The sequence below is a fragment of the Urocitellus parryii genome, chromosome 7, assembly GCF_045843805.1.
Source record: "Urocitellus parryii isolate mUroPar1 chromosome 7, mUroPar1.hap1, whole genome shotgun sequence".
Classification (NCBI taxonomy): domain Eukaryota; kingdom Metazoa; phylum Chordata; class Mammalia; order Rodentia; family Sciuridae; genus Urocitellus; species Urocitellus parryii.
In genome coordinates this window covers 166,324,601-166,340,126 of record NC_135537.1, presented here as the reverse complement: position 1 = coordinate 166,340,126, position 15,526 = coordinate 166,324,601, and the positions used below count along the sequence as shown (strand labels likewise).

The 15,526-nt window shown below is 45.3% G+C and overlaps 1 protein-coding gene across 2 annotated transcripts in view; it reads right to left on the bottom strand.

The window, feature by feature from the left end:
• The window catches only part of Nmt1 (N-myristoyltransferase 1), a 30,335-nt gene that overhangs the window by 631 nt on the left and 14,178 nt on the right, over positions 1 to 15,526 (bottom strand). For both annotated transcript variants that reach the window (XM_026408289.2, XM_026408288.1), the window contains 9 exons: positions 12,483 to 12,627; positions 10,271 to 10,389; positions 8,581 to 8,672; positions 7,356 to 7,472; positions 6,468 to 6,638; positions 5,152 to 5,260; positions 2,553 to 2,723; positions 1,868 to 2,035; positions 426 to 563 (listed from right to left, as the gene is read on the bottom strand). In XM_026408289.2, coding sequence (XP_026264074.1) covers positions 426 to 563; positions 1,868 to 2,035; positions 2,553 to 2,723; positions 5,152 to 5,260; positions 6,468 to 6,638; positions 7,356 to 7,472; positions 8,581 to 8,672; positions 10,271 to 10,389; positions 12,483 to 12,627 — 1,230 coding nt within the window. The remainder of the gene's footprint in view (positions 1 to 425; positions 564 to 1,867; positions 2,036 to 2,552; positions 2,724 to 5,151; positions 5,261 to 6,467; positions 6,639 to 7,355; positions 7,473 to 8,580; positions 8,673 to 10,270; positions 10,390 to 12,482; positions 12,628 to 15,526) is intronic.

Below are 15,526 nucleotides of genomic sequence, written 5' to 3'. Positions count from 1 at the left end.
CCTGAGCTTCCCAGAGGAACTGGAGGACAAAGGGCTAAAGAGGGGCAAGGGTGGCAGCCCAGAACAGGACAGCCGATCAACAGACCCTAACCTCCATGGGAAACTCCACTTTCATGGTTTTCTTGGATGGTGCAGAACACCCTGCCCCAGCCAGCCAGATGGTCCAGCTGGCTGGGAGAGACACCACAGATGACCCTCCTGATCCAATGAGGCTCTAGGGCCTGGCCCCCTGCCATTCTCACCAATCACTGAGAGGGGAACACTGACCTGCTGGTATGGCTATCAGAAGGAACAGATGTTTCAAGGGCCCAAAAACTAGCTGACAAGGATCCTGACCGATGCCACATCTCAGATTTATGGGCCTGTTCCTGCTGGACGCACTAGCTACCTAATTGGCAGTCCACATGTGGCTACACCACACATACCTTCTCGGCCCCCATGCTGGGGCACTTCCAATTGTAGAGATAATACTGCAGGTTGCCATCCCCTATGCCAAACTTGAGTTTCTCCAGGAACGTTTTATTCTCCATGAGATCCAGTGCATTGAACACGTCGAACCCTTTCTTCAGGGTGACAGGAGAAATGAGAACAGGTGAGGACAGAGCAAGGCTGCCTACTTTCCTACCCACTCTGCTGTCGCCTCAAAACTGTTTTAGAGGGCTGGGGTTGTGGCTCAGTGGTAGAGCACTTGCCTAGTGTGCATGAGGCACTGGGTTCAACCCCCAGCACCACATTAAAAAAACAAACAAACAAACAAAAAAACCAACTAAATAAACAAAATAAAGGTATTGTATCCATCTACAACTAAAAATATTAAAAAACAAAAACAAAACTGTTCTAGAGCTAGGCAAATTACAGCCTGCCTGTAATGCCAGCCACTCAGGAAGCTGAGGCAGGATCCCAAGTTCAAGGCCGGCCTCAGCAACTTAGTGAGGCCCTGTCTCAAAACAAAAATAAAAATGGCTGGGGATATGGCTGAGTGGTTTAGCACACTGGGTTTAATCCTCAGTACCTCCCCACCCCTCACCTCCAAAAAAGTTCTAGAAATAGCCACAGAATAGGATTCTGTCAGAATCTCTGGCTGTTTTTTGGATTAGATCCAAACTGCAGCTAGCGCCTGGCTCTCCAGGTGTGCTTTCCAAGACAGTCTTAATGGCACCCTCAATATGGCCTCTATTCAGTTGTCCCTCTGAGTATTCACAGCATACTCAGTGTCCAGGCCACTTCTCCTGCTATGCCTCCCCGAAAACACTCCAGTAATTTCCACAGTCCTCTCTGGAAACCAAGCTCAGAGCCCCTTCCTCTGGGAAGCTGGCTTGTATCAGCTTCCTTACTCTCTGGCTATCAGACTCTTAGGCTCAGGTACACACAGTGATGGTATGATACCTCAGTGCTCCTTTAAGCTGGTGAGGACTCACTTCCCCAATTTCACTGATTGGAAGCTCCCTTGGTGTAGGGGCTGGGCTCGGTGCAGGAGGGCACTGGTACCACAAGACTGAGAGCCAATGACTACCTATTACTCACGCTCGCCAGTCAGCTATTCCAATCACCTGCTCAGGAGGAGCCCATTCTGCCCTTCCCACACTGGGAAAGCTAGAAGAATCCCACTATCCCAAAGCAGGCTGGCTATTGGCACCAGCTACAAAAATGAAACTCACAGGAGTTCAGTGCCCCCATTTCAGACACATCTGATTCCCTCCTAATTTTGAATTTTGAGCTTGAAAACTGCTAGCACCCCACTTAAGAGGAAGGTGAAGGGGCTCAAAGCCTCCCAACCCAGATGCAGCAAGCTCCAGGGAGCTATGCTCACCACTGTTTCACTGCCCTCCCCCCAGGATCTCCCAAGACCCTCTGGTCTGTTCCTCACCATTTTGGCTAGAACAAGGGCATCACTCATGAGGTCTAGAAGAGGGGTCTGGGTGTGGACGTTGTAGAAGGAATATGCAGCTTTTAGACTCTTGTGGGTTGGATGGTTCATGATGGTGGAGGGAAGTGTATAAAAACTCAGGAAATCTGTCACCTCGCCATTTGCATTCTGAAGGGAAGACAATAAAAAGAGGCAGTGTCATACATGCACAGTGACACCGTGGCCCAGAAACAATACGTTCTCCATTACACGCACACTACCTTCAGGCAGCCCTGCCCCTCTAGCTGAATGAGTGGAAAATGGAACAGGATATGCACGAGAGGAAGCATTTGGCTGAGGGATCGTGAGGACAGAACCAGGCTGGACTGTGGGCTGAACTACTGGCTCTCCTTGCCTGCTGGGCATCATCAGGGATCTCTTCTTGTGGCCTACATCCTCGAGACTGCACTACTTTAAGAAGGACAAGCAAGGAATCAGAGGCTCTTCTAACTGACCGAGAGGGGCTTGGTGCGCTATTCTGTCATCAGGGTGGATGAGGTTGTAGGAACAACAACCTACAATGCCCTGTATTTCAAGGGAACCAAACATGGAAGGTTCAAGAAGCCTCAGGTGCCAAAACTTGGGCCCTGGGAACCTACCTGGCTGCTTCAAGGGACTGCCTCTCTAGGAACCGCTTCCAACTCACCTCCACCACGAAAGTGTCAATGATATTCTCCTGGGGGTAGAACCAGTGCTCCACCTCCTCCTGACTCATGACTGGCGTGAGGTGAAACTGCTTCAAGTACCTTGTGAGGAGCTGGTGCACTACTGGAATGTCCTTTTTTTCCATTGGTCGCAGCCCAGCTGTCTTGGGAGTCTGGAAGGAAGATGAAGAGATAGTATCAGATGTGTCTGTCTCCCAGCCCCTCAAGAGAGACTCCTTGGTCATTCTCAGCAACTCCCCTTATACGCTGAGGCTGTTGCATCAGTATGTCATCCACATGGCCCCAGGCTATCCTCCTAATATGACAAACTTCCCATAAAGTCTTCCACCTTCCAGGCCAGCTGGCCCCTCTGGCTAGACCTTCCGTCCATCTAGCCCAGCAGTTCTCAAAGGAGGCAATGTTGCCCCCAATATCTGGTGACATTTCTGGTTGTCATGACTGAGATGCTACTGACATCTAGGGGCTAGAAGTCAGAGATGCCATTAAATATCCTGCACTGCACAAGACAATCCTCATGACAAGGAACTACGCAGTCCAAAATGTCCACAATTGACATGATTGAGAGAAACTCTGTTGGCTCCCTGGATGTGCTGGGGGCTGGCTCTTCCATTATCTCCCTTAGAACAAGACAGTACTGCTCCAAGGCCTCAAAGAAGCCCTCCTCTGAACATCCATGCCTCCTCACACTGAACCACAGCTGCCATCTTCCTACTACCCTCACTGTCCCTCTTCTATAGACACAAAGCTCATCACATACAGACCCTAGGGCCCAGCCTGGTCTGGCCACTCAGAGGCCACAGCATCAGCAGTATATAAGCAGGACACTGCTGCAAGATGAACTCAGAAGAAAAAATACCCAACTCCAGGGTTTTCAACTCAAACTATCATTCTACCCTATAGATGCTTTTTCTTTAAAAATAGTTTTTAAAAATTTTTTTAAATTTTTTGATACTGGGGATTAAACCTAGAGGTGCTTTACCACTGAGCTACATCCCCAGCCCTTTATATTTTTATTTTTAAAGAGGGTCTCATTAAGTTGTTTAAGGCCTTGCTAAGCTGCTAGCCTCAAACTTGCAATACTCCTGCCTTAGCCTCCTGAGTCACTGGGATTACAGGCGTGCACCACCACACCCAACTGTACAGATGCTTTTTCTTGAAAAATGCTTCAGTGGAAGGAAACCACATGATCCTATGGAGCAAATATTGGAGCTGATAGACCATCCCCAGAGGTTCGATACACAAAGATGTGATCTAGCCAAAGTGAAAACTGGTGGAATTATGGTTGATATGCCTATTGCTGTGTGGTACAACTGCTTCCCAGGACAGGAGTTGCTTTTAAAAGTTCAGTTCTGGGCCTCTGCTCTCCAAAACTGCTTGTAGCCCTGATCTCTCTAGGGAACACTTAGCGACCTCATTCTACATGGCAGCTCCCACAGTGACACCTCACTCACTGAGCCGAAATTACAGCCACACTAGGTTCTTGCAGTGAAGTGGGGAGATCCAGACATTCTCCTGGCTGCTCTCTGCCTGCCAGGAACACGGAGCACACCAGCCATAATGGGGGGAGAAGACACCTACCATGGCCCTCAAATCTGTTTTTGGCAGTGTCTAACTACACCACAGTGGTCTCTCAAGAGGGGACACTAATGACCCCAATCCAGTGGTGGACTAATTCCATGAAAGGATGATCAACACTATTTGGTGGCTGATGAATTCAGGTAGGCAGCACTCTGAGAAACAGGCTCTCAATAATTTTTGCAGACTAACAGCTGATTGGAAGCATTCTGAGGAAAGAGAAGGGGTTTCAAGAATTCAGGATCCTGAAGCCAGGCACAACTGGAGGGCAGGAACATTTGTTTCTTTGGGAAACCAGGTCTATTCAGACCCAGGATAGAAAACTCACTTGCAATAGGCTGCCCAGTCCTTCAGTGGCAAATATGGGCGGGGGGTGTTGGGATTAAAAATCCTGGGTTTCCCTTAAGCTTAGATCACCCCTCCTTTACTTGATTTGGCAGAGGGAAGGACACTCAAGAGCTGGGGTCTGGAATGTGTGCAATGAATATGAAGGATCGGTAAGTAGACTGATCAATTTATGCTTCATTTAGGCTAAAATTATACAGGATAGGTGTTCTCTAAGCCTATCAGCACATGGCACAGAAGCCAATCCAGGCACAGACTCAGGAGGACTGAGAAAATCAAACTAAAATAAAACTTTGCTAAGGCTGGGCACAGAGGCACATGCCTGTTAAGTCCAGCTACTCAGGAGGCAGAGGTAGGAAAATCACAAGTTCAAGGCCAGCCTGGGCAACTTAGTGGGCCCTAAGCAACTTAGTGAGACCGTATCTCAAAATAAAAAATAAAAAGATCTGTGGATGTGGCTTAGTGGTAAAGCACCCCTGGGTTCAATCCCCAGCAGCAAAAACAAAAACCAAAAAGATAAACCCCAGAAATAATGGAAATCTGAAGACTATGGGCTGGCTCACTTTTATGATAAGAGCCCTCCCCGTTGCCCCCCAGCTCAGCTCCTTTCCTGCCAAGGCCAGGCTCTCCTGCCCCTGCCCACCCCAGGGTACCACTGGCCTCTGGCAGTCGGTAGAGCTTCATGGTGCGCTGCATGGTCATATTTCTGCTCAGGTGGGAAAACTTCACTTCAATCAGCTTCCGTGGGTTTAGGGACCGATGCCAGTACCTGTGGGGACACAAATGTCCTGTCCTCAGGGGATTCTGGCCAGTGCAATTAGAACTGTGGCAGGGTGACCTCCAGATGGCCAGCAGATGGCGTGAGAGACAAGTCAGGCCCCACTTGGGTTGGGCTAGCACAGGTTCCAGCCTCTCCAAGAGGATGCAGAATGGCCATAGCTCCTCCTACCTTTTCTTTCTCCCTATTTTTCTTTCTCAATTTAAAAAGTCATTCCTTTGTAACAGCAGTTGTCTGGGGAGAGCAATCCTCATTCCTGGAATCAAGTCAATGGGAAAGATTCATAGTCATGCCCAGAAAACTGGCACATGCTTGCCCTTTTCCTTTTTCCTCATCTACCTTTACCTGGTATTTTCACTTCTCTAGCTCTTTAGGCAGACATTGTTAACTTCAAAGAACTTTCTATGGCGGAGTTCTCCTTGGATCGCAAGGTATCAGACAAGCTCTCTTTGGCTAACACAATACTCAAAACAAAACTGAGCCAACTAATAAAAAATTTTAGGACACTTTCCTTAAAAATCCAGGTTTGGCCTCTTCCTTAAAAACAAAAAGAAAGCTGGGCATGGGGGCACACACCTGTAATCCCAGCGACTCAAGAGGCTGAGGCAAAGGGATCACAAGTTCAAGGTTAGCCTCAGAAATTTAGCAAGGCTCTATCTTAAAATAAAGAAAGAAAAAGGGCTGGTGATGTAGCTCAGCGGTAAAGTGTCCCTAGGGTCAACTCTTGGTACAAAACAAAACAAAAACAAAAATATGGCCAGGAAAAGGGGACACACCTATAATTCCAGAGACCTGGAAGGCTGAGGCAGGAAGATTCCAAGCTCAAGGCCAGCCTCAACAACTTAGCAAGACCTCTCTCAAAATAAAAGATAAAAAGCGCTGAGGTACATAGCTCAATGGTAGAGCACACCTGGGCTCAATCCTAGTACTGCAAAACAAAAACAAAAACTCCCAGCAGACTGACTCCCCTCATCTCTAAATGCAGTAACCAGCAGGAGCTGAATAGCTAACTCTTCATTCCAGTCTGCTATCCCTATACCTCCCCTCTCACTCCTCTGTATTCCCCAACCCCCATCACATCAGACACTAGGGCCCCAAGATACTCCTGGAACACACAAGGAGCAGAAATGAATCTGACAAAGCTCAACTAGAGCTGGGGCACCCACATTTCTAGGATCTTGCAAGAAGAGAATTTTACCTGCAGGTGCCAACAGGCTTTGGCAACACTACCCCGGCAGTATAAACAGCTTGGAAAATGCCTTCTAGGTGAACCCGCCGGGTTATCTCTCGGATCAGGACTGGAGCCACCCTCTTGGAGCGCAGCTTCTTGTGGACACACAGGAAGTTGATCTCCACCATCTTCTTCTCTCTGAAGGAGGAGGGGAAGTGTAGGTAGCAAAGCTTTTAATGGGGAAAGTCATGGCAACTCTTTCAAGCATGTGGAACCACACCTGAAGGGGGCTTCAGCACAGGTGTGTATTCTGCGGCCACCCTCACTTGGTTAGTACTGGGGTCCCTCCTGCAACTCCATCAGTTTCTATACAAACTCCACTTCCAAAGGAAAGTGGGAGCCAAGCAAACACCCTATCAGAAGACATCACCAGCATCTCCCTTGGAATCCCCAAAAGCAGCCTTGAAAATTCCACCTGTACCACACAGGTAAGCAGCACAGGGAACCTCACAGAGAAGTCAAGGCTATTCTAGGACCTCAAGGGTTCTGATTCCCACAAGAATCCTCCAACTCTGAGTCAGAAGACTGGTTGTGATAGTGCCAGAAAAAGTAGAGTTGGAAGGCTCCAAAGACCACTTCAATGTGGGTCATGCTGGCTTTGGTTTACTTCTGAAGCAGTTCAGGTAAATCACCATGTTGACTGCTGGAGTGCAGGAGCAGGTGGGCTCTTTCCAGCCCAAATCATAGATAAGGGACCCAGCCACAACTCAGAGCAAAACACATGGTTCCTATAATGAGTTTCCATGCCAGGTGTCTAGGTTCTCCCCTTTATGGGAGAACTGTAGCTTTCTCCTCCTCCTACTCAGACTAAGATGGTAGGGGTGGGGTCAGGTGGGGATGGGTGCTGGTGCTTACGTGTCATAGATGTGGATGTTTGCTGGGATGGCGCTAATGAACCCAACCAGTTTCCGACTTGAGACCACTCGAACCCCGCAGTGCCACTGGGGGAGCCAGCCAGGTGGCCGTAGAGCCCTGGAAAAGAGAGAAGAGCTAGGGCTGTGGTGCTACCTGTGGCAAGCTGGATGGCTATTTGGGCTCCACAGCATGTTTGGTTCTACCCTGGTGCTACTTTCTCCCTAGAGATGAGTAGCTGAATTCTTTTTAGGGTCAAGCTTTCCAGGGCACAAACGGAATCAAGCCATAGCCACTTCTCACTCTCAAACCACTTGGCCTTACTCACCCAATCCAGGGCTGTCACACTGAGGATTTCATGCCTGATTTGTGTTCATTATGACAGCCTGAATCAGAGGATGGCCTCTTCAGTTTAGAGGACAGTGAGTGCCATGGTTGGGAGCTGACTGTGGTACCCCTAGAACTCTCACTTTCCCTCCGGGCTCTGCTCCTCTTTCGGCTTGTTCATTTTTCCTTTGTCTCCCCTTGTAGGCAATCCCTCTCTAGTTCAGCCTCATGCATTTATCTTCCTGGATATTGAACATGGTCAGCCAGGTAGACAGCTCAGCCAGGCAAAGCCATTTTTATACAATTGAGCATGCTCAGAAACTGGATAGAAAATGATCCTCCTTTAAAAAAAAAAAATCTTAGTAGTCTCATTCACCCTTCTCTTGTTGCCTAAAGTAATCATACAGCAGATTATCTTTTCGTCTACAAAAATCTACCTCACCCAGTCAATCTTTTTTTTTTTTTTTAGTTGTAGATGGACACAATATCTTTATTTTTATTTTTATGTAGTGCTGAGGATTGAACCCAATGCCTCACACGTGTGAGGTAAGCCTTGACCACTGAGCTACAACCCCAGCCCTCAATCTTAAATTAGGTTTCAATTCTAAGCTCCACTGAAAGCAAGTCTCCTTTGAAATCAGGAACTTAAGAAGAACACAGTAATTTGCCACTCAAAAGTTAGTTCTTGGCAGGGATAAAAACTCTGGTGCACTGAGATTGTTCTATTCTCTGCTTTGCCTTTGAGAACTATAAGAGATTCTGGAACAGAGACCAGACCTTCACTAGACATCAAACATGTTGATGCCTTGATCTTGGACTTCTCGGCCTCTAGAACCACAAGAAATAAATTACTATTGCTTACAAATTAAAAAAAAATCATAAGAAAGCCCTTACAACTCACCACAAAAGAAACTCTGGGGAATAATCAAATCGGAACATGTTGTCATCATCTTCCACATAGTTCTCATTCAGTAGAGTATATAGTTCTTTCAGCTGTAGAGAAATAAGGAGCTCACTGCAAGGTATGATGCCAGGTGGGGGACAACTCCAATAGTGTGTGGCTCTAAGCTTCACAGAAGGATGCATAAAACTACCGGAAACCTCTCATCTCACAAATCCTTTTCACCCCAGGCATGGCAGGGACTCTTTTGGAACAAGTTGTAAGGGGAAACTGAATCACTGAAGTGTGGAGTCATACAGTTAAGTACACAGAGTGGCAGACAATAATGTTATCTAATCAAATGACTGTTCCATCATTTGATCTATCAACAATGAGGAGCCATTGGTCTTTACCTTTGTGAAAATGCTATGGAGAGATGATTCTCAGGGTTGGTTAAGGAATTACTCCCAGGAGAGTTACTGCCAATTTTTTTTTACCATGTCTAGTGCCCAATCAAATACCTCTGACCTTTTTTTTTTTTTTTCTGCCTTGAGCAGCTGCCGTCTCTATCTGTTGACCCAAGTTTGCTATAAAAAAATTCTGTTCATGAATTGGTCACGATGGAGCTGCCTATAGTTCCAGCTGCTTGGGAGGCTAATGCAGGAGGATAGCCTGGGCTCAGGAGCTGGAGGCTATAGTGTGCTATGCTGACTGGGGGTCCACATTAGGTGTCAGCAGTGGGACTATGCCTGCGAATAGCCATTGTACCTTCAGCCTGAGCAATAGAGCAAGACCCTGTCTTTGTTTCTCTCTCTCTTTGTGTGGCACTGAGGATTAAACTTATGGGTGCCCTACCACTGAGTTACATCCCTAGGCCTTTTAGAGACAGGGTTTGGTTATGTTGCCCAGGATGACCTTGCACTTGGGATCTTCCTGCCTCAGCATCCTGAGTTGCTAAGATTATAGGTGAACACCACCACACACAGATAAAAATATAAGACCCTGTCTTAAAAAAAAAAAAAAAAAAAAGAAGAAGAAAAGAAAAATCTGTTTATATATTTTCATCATTCTCTTTACAGAGGAAACAGAATTCCTCATGTCAAAAAAAGAAGAATAAAGAAATTTTGGATTGTGCAGAGGGCAGTGAGGGGTGGGGTGGGGCTGTGGGATGGGAAGGACAATAGAATGAGACAGACATTATTACCCTATATACATGTATGATTACACTACTGGTGTGACTGCACCATTTTCAGCTAGAGCAATGAGAAGCTATGCTCCATCTGTGTACAATGTGTCAAAATGCATTCTACTGTCACATATAATTAGAACAAATTAAAAAAATAAATAAAGTAAAATAAAGAATATAATCATGCACATAATAAAAAGTCAATAAAAAAAAAAAAAAGAGAAGCTCTGGTGGAAAGGGAAGGAGAGTTCTTCAGGCAGCAGCCCAGGTAAAGAGACAGACAAGAATAAGACAATGAAATGAATGAACAAAAAACAAAGAGAGAGAAAGAAAAAGGACATTGGGGAACCATAGAGGGTAACTTTCAACTTGTGAGAAATGCTAAGTGTTATTTATGTGGAATCTTAGTTAGGCCCTAGGAAACAAGAGATAGGGTTCTATTCAGCCCTCCTTGGCTCAGTTCCAAGAGTCTCCAGGAAAGCCTGTATAATCACTGTCCTACCCACAGGTCCCAGGTCTACTCACCACACCACGGTCCCCCAGGTCCAAGGCATCCCAGGTGAAGCCCTGGGGCAAGGTATAGGGCTCCTGGCGGATGTTGTCTTTGTCAGGTTCCACAGGACCATGGGTGTTCACCACTTCACCTGGAAGAACAGTCATGAGCCTTGCCCTCTGCTCCTATCGGGGTGGGCTTTAGCGGAAGGTGAGGGAGGGGCTCAGCTCAAAAAGTGACCAAAGCAAATTCCTCTTCTCCCTAGAAGCCCTACATCTGAAGAACATTCTGTGCTTGGCAACTGAACACACCCCTCCAGCTACCCTTGGCCTTTAATTGAAGGCCAATGAAGGGCAAAACAATTACTGGGATCTAAGGTGGCTCATTTTTGGAAATCCTTTTAAATCTCCCTTGGGTTCCTGGATGACAAACATTTATCTTTTACTAATCTGGCTTCCTGCCTCCTGGTTGGTGAAAAGAGTACTGAGTTGATTTGTAAGGCATTGCAACAAGGCTGCCTTTGTGTCAACAGCAAAGGACTGGGCCCGTTCCTAAAGCCAGATGATAGCTTTTAGGCGCCAGGCTCAATTCTGGCCCTGCCACCCATGGCTTGCAGCACTGTGGGCCAGTTAACTGCTGTTGCCAACTCAGGCCCTCGGTGGTCAGATCCTACAAGTGCCTTTGGGCTGAATCACTGAGCATGCACAGTGCTGCCAGGAAGTCAGCCTCTGACACATCTCCACCCTGGCCAGTTGTCCCTCCTCTATGGGGAGTTGGGGTGGGGGGCCTGGAGATGAAGGAGAGGGACTAGAATTAGATGAGGCTGGAGAAGAATGCAGGGCCAGTCATGGAAGACCCATACTCCAGGGGTTGCACTTTATCCTTAGGGCCCTGAGATATTCTTAATGGGCTTTTAAAGGGGTACCAGAGGAGGGGTGAGGTTAGGGTGACATCTTCAGATCTGCATTTTATAAAGAACACTCATTAAATGCTTGTCAACTGACAATACCAACAAAAACTACACAGTGTTTGAATGGTAAGCCTCCATCTATCTATTGATAAACCAGCTGTGTAAGCTGTGATGTTAGGTTAAGTGTATTCAGTACATTTTTGACTCATGATACCTTTAGTTTATAATAGATTTATTTGGATATAATCCATCGTTAAGTTGAGAAGCACCTGTATGTATGCTCCCTACCTCAGCAGCTGAATCTCCTAGGGTCCAGCCACATTTCTTCCCTCTTAATCTTTGGCTGGCCTTGCTCACCCCCTCTTCAAAGAATGTACTGTCAAGTCTCACAGTGTTTCTGGAGGGCAGTAGTAACATACAAACTGATGGTCACTTTCATTTAGTGTTAGAATGTGACTTACTTTTTTTTTTATGAAACTGGGCATTGAACCCAGGGGTACTCAATCACCAAGCTTTATCCCCAGCCCTTCCAAAAACTTTTTGAGACTGAGTCTTGCTGAGCTGCCCAGGCTGGCCTCAAACTTGTGATCCTCCTGCGTTAGCTTTCCCGAATCACTGGTATGACACGTTTGTGTCACTGTGCTTGCCTTCATCACAGCTTTTTAAATGACTGCTGAGGTGCTGATAAAACTTAAATATAGTATTACAGAAGCTAACCCACCACTGCTAAGTAAAATGTCACATTAAGTAAGTGTGTATTGGGCTGGGGATGTGGCTCAAGCGGTAGCACGCTCCCCTGGCATGCGTACGGCCCGGGTTCGATCCTCAGCACCACATACAAAAAAGATGTCGTGTCCGCCAATAACTGAAAAATAAAATGTTGAAATTCTCTCTCCATCTCTCTCTTCTCTCTCTCTAAACAAAAAATTAAAAAAAAAAAAAAAGTAAGTGTGCATCAACAAGAAAAAGAGGAGGAGAGGGGAGACTCTCCATTCTGGGACTACACATTTGCCCAGACGAATAAGACAGTAGCTCACAAAACTACCCATGGGCAGACATCCCCAACTCACCATGTGCCAATACACTGCTTTTATTTGTAGATTTATACTGGATGATGATTGATGGACTAAAATAATTATTATATTTCGCAGTGTGTGCTGCTGTGAAACAATAAGTTCTTTGAACAATAATTTCTATACTCCTTTAAAAAAAATGACTCAAAAAATAACCACCAAGGAACTCCAGGACTATATTGCCCTCCCTCACAAATTCAGCATGGAATACAGCTAGGACACATTCTTCACCCTCACCTGGGAAAGAAAGCACACACATACCTAATTTAGGGACAGGCTGTGTATCCCAAAACTGGTAGCTTCGCTTGCTAGCCTCCTCCATGGTTTTGGCAGGTCCTTGACCCACTGAGAATAGTTCAATGGCCTTCTGTATTTCCTGGATCCTCTCTGCTGGCAAAGAGTTCATCTGGGAAAGACAAAGTTTGAGAGAGAAAAGACCTATTGTGTTAGTAAGACTTCTGATTTATTATGAGTTCAAGAGTTAAGTGGTACAACTCAAAGAAAGGGGTGGTTCCTCTGTCCTAAATCCGGAGGTCAAAATATTGTTCAACTGGAGAAAGAGTGGCTGATGATGAACTAAGAGGTGCTGCCTACGGTGTCTCCCCTTCTAAGTCTTGAGTTGTTTGATGGCAAATGTACTACATGCTCAGTGAAAATTTTTAAACAATACAAAGGTGTGTAAAACATATAAAAGGTAAAAATCCAACTCTCCCATCCTTCAAATATAATTTTGAACAACAGTCATCCTGAGGTAAGAAGATACTAATATAATTCCAGACTTTTTGCATGCAAGTTCCAAACACACACATCCTTTTCAAAAACCAAATTTGAATTATATATTATTCTACAAAATGTTCTCTTAAAACTATGTCTTACAGCAGGGTAAAGCTTAATGTTAGGATGTGTGCTTAGCAGGGATAAGACCCTTGATTCAATCTCTTAACATCTCTCCCCCCAAAAAGATCTTTAGATGAAGACATAGATTAACCAAATGTTCATTCTTTCTTTCCCCCTCCTCCGTACTGGGGATTGAACTCTGGGATACTTAACCACTGAGCCACATGCCCAGCCCTTTTTATATTTTATTTAGAGATAAGGTCTCACTAAGTTGCTTAGGGCCTTGCTAAATTGCTGAGGCTGGCTTTGACTCGTGATCCTCCAGCCTCAGCCTCCTGGGTTGCTGGGATTACAGGTGTGTACCACCATGCTTGACACTTCTATTGGGGATTAAACCCAGGGTCAATCAACCGTACAGCCAACATCCTCAGTCCTTTATATTTTGAGACACTAAATTGCAGAGGCTGGTCCCCAATTTGTGATCCTCCACCTCAGCCTCCTGAGCAGATGGGATTACAGGCATTTAACCACTGGACCCAGCTAGGTGAACTACTTTAATATAGACTTGAACTCAAATATTCATGCAGTCACACAAACACCCACTCCCAGAGAGATACACATCCCTAAACTAAAGCATAGGCTTGGGCTAGAGAATTCCTGAGTGAAAGACTGGGATAAGTCACTTCTCTCATGTCTGAAATGGGAAGATTCCTACTTCTCTTGTAGGGATGATGAAGGTTTGGGGTTAATTTAAATGAGGTTCATGGCAAAAGCCTAGTGACATGGTGGTCAACAATGATGCCCCCCCCCATGGTGGATTTTTTTTTTCTTAAAGAGACAGTGAGAGAGAGAGGGAGAGAGAGAATTTTTTATTATTTATTTTTTAGTTATCGGCAGACACAACATCTTTGTTTGTATGTGGTGCTGAGAGAGGGAGAGAGAGAATTTTTTATTATTTATTTTTTAGTTATCGGCAGACACAACATCTTTGTTTGTATGTAGTGCTGAGGATCGAACCCGGGCCACACGCATGCCAGGTGAGAGCGCTACCGCTTGAGCCACATCCCCAGCCCCGTGAATTTTTTTTTAAAATACTTTTTTAGTTGTCATGGACTTTATTTATTTATATGTGATGCTGAGAATCAAACCAAGTGCCTCACACATGCTAGGCAAGTGCTCCACCACTAAGCTACAATCCCATCCCTCCACAGTGAATTTGACATTAGAAATAGTAAAAAATTACCAGAAGCCATGTCTTCATAAGATAAAAGATTTATATTTGAAACATAAAGCAAAGTACAGATATACTGGAAATGAGACTGGATTTCTTCTGAGCTTGTATACTGTTTCTAAGGCAATTCTAAAAGGGCACTTGTGGATATTTCTTTCTTTCTTTTTTTTTTTAATATCTTTTAGTGTTGAAGGACCTTTATTTTATTCATTTATTTATATGCAGTACTGAGAACTGAACCCAGTGCTTCATACATGTGAGGCAAGTGCTCTACCACTGAGCTACAACCCCAGCCCATTGTGGGTATTTCTTGAGTTGTTCCCCCAGACCTACTTTTGAAGAATACATTTACCTGAAATAAAAGGGTTTCTTTGTTAATACTGTTTTAATTTAAGGAATAAAACTATCCTTTCCCATCTCTATGAGTTTCATGCTAGGGTTTCAGTCTTAGGTTTTATACTCTAGGCCACTGTTTTCAACAGTGAAGCTCAGAAAAAACTCTGCAGGACTCCTGGTTTATAAGACAATGACTACCTGTGAGAAGGTTTGCAAATAAATAAAAGTCTGCCTTAAGAAAAGGGCTTTTTTGGGGCTGGGGATATGGCTCAAGCTGTAGCGCGCTCGCCTGGCATGCGTGCGGCCCGGGTTCGATCCTCAGCACCACATACCAACAAATATGTTGTGTCTGCCGAAAACTGAAAAATAAATATTAAAAAATTCTCTCTCTCTCTCTTTAAAAAAAAAGAAAAGAAAAGAAAAGAAAAGGGCTTTTAGGGGCTGGGGATGTGGCTCAAGCGGTAGCGCGCTCGCCTGGCATGCGTGCGGCCCGGGTTCGATCCTCAGCACCACATACCAACAAAGATGTTGTGTTCGCAGAGAACTAAAAAATAAATATTAAAAATTCTCAAAAAAAAGAAAAGGGCTTTTATTCTTACAGTGGTGGAGACCTAAGACAGAAAGGGCTAAACACCACTGCTCTAGCAACAGGCCCATCACAGAGTCATTATTCCATAGCACCTGGGTCAGCACACTTGGAGTATGCACCTATTAAGTTCTGATGGGTACCACATTTAGAAGTCAGTGTCTAACCTGCTCTGTGTTTTAAGAAACTGAGAACCGTTTCATCACCTAGGTGTAGGGCAGCAGAGGACAGCACTGGGATCCAATTCTTGCTTCTTAAAGTAATACAGGTAGAGACTGTCAGTAAGGTGTTCCTCTACATTTACCTCAAAACACT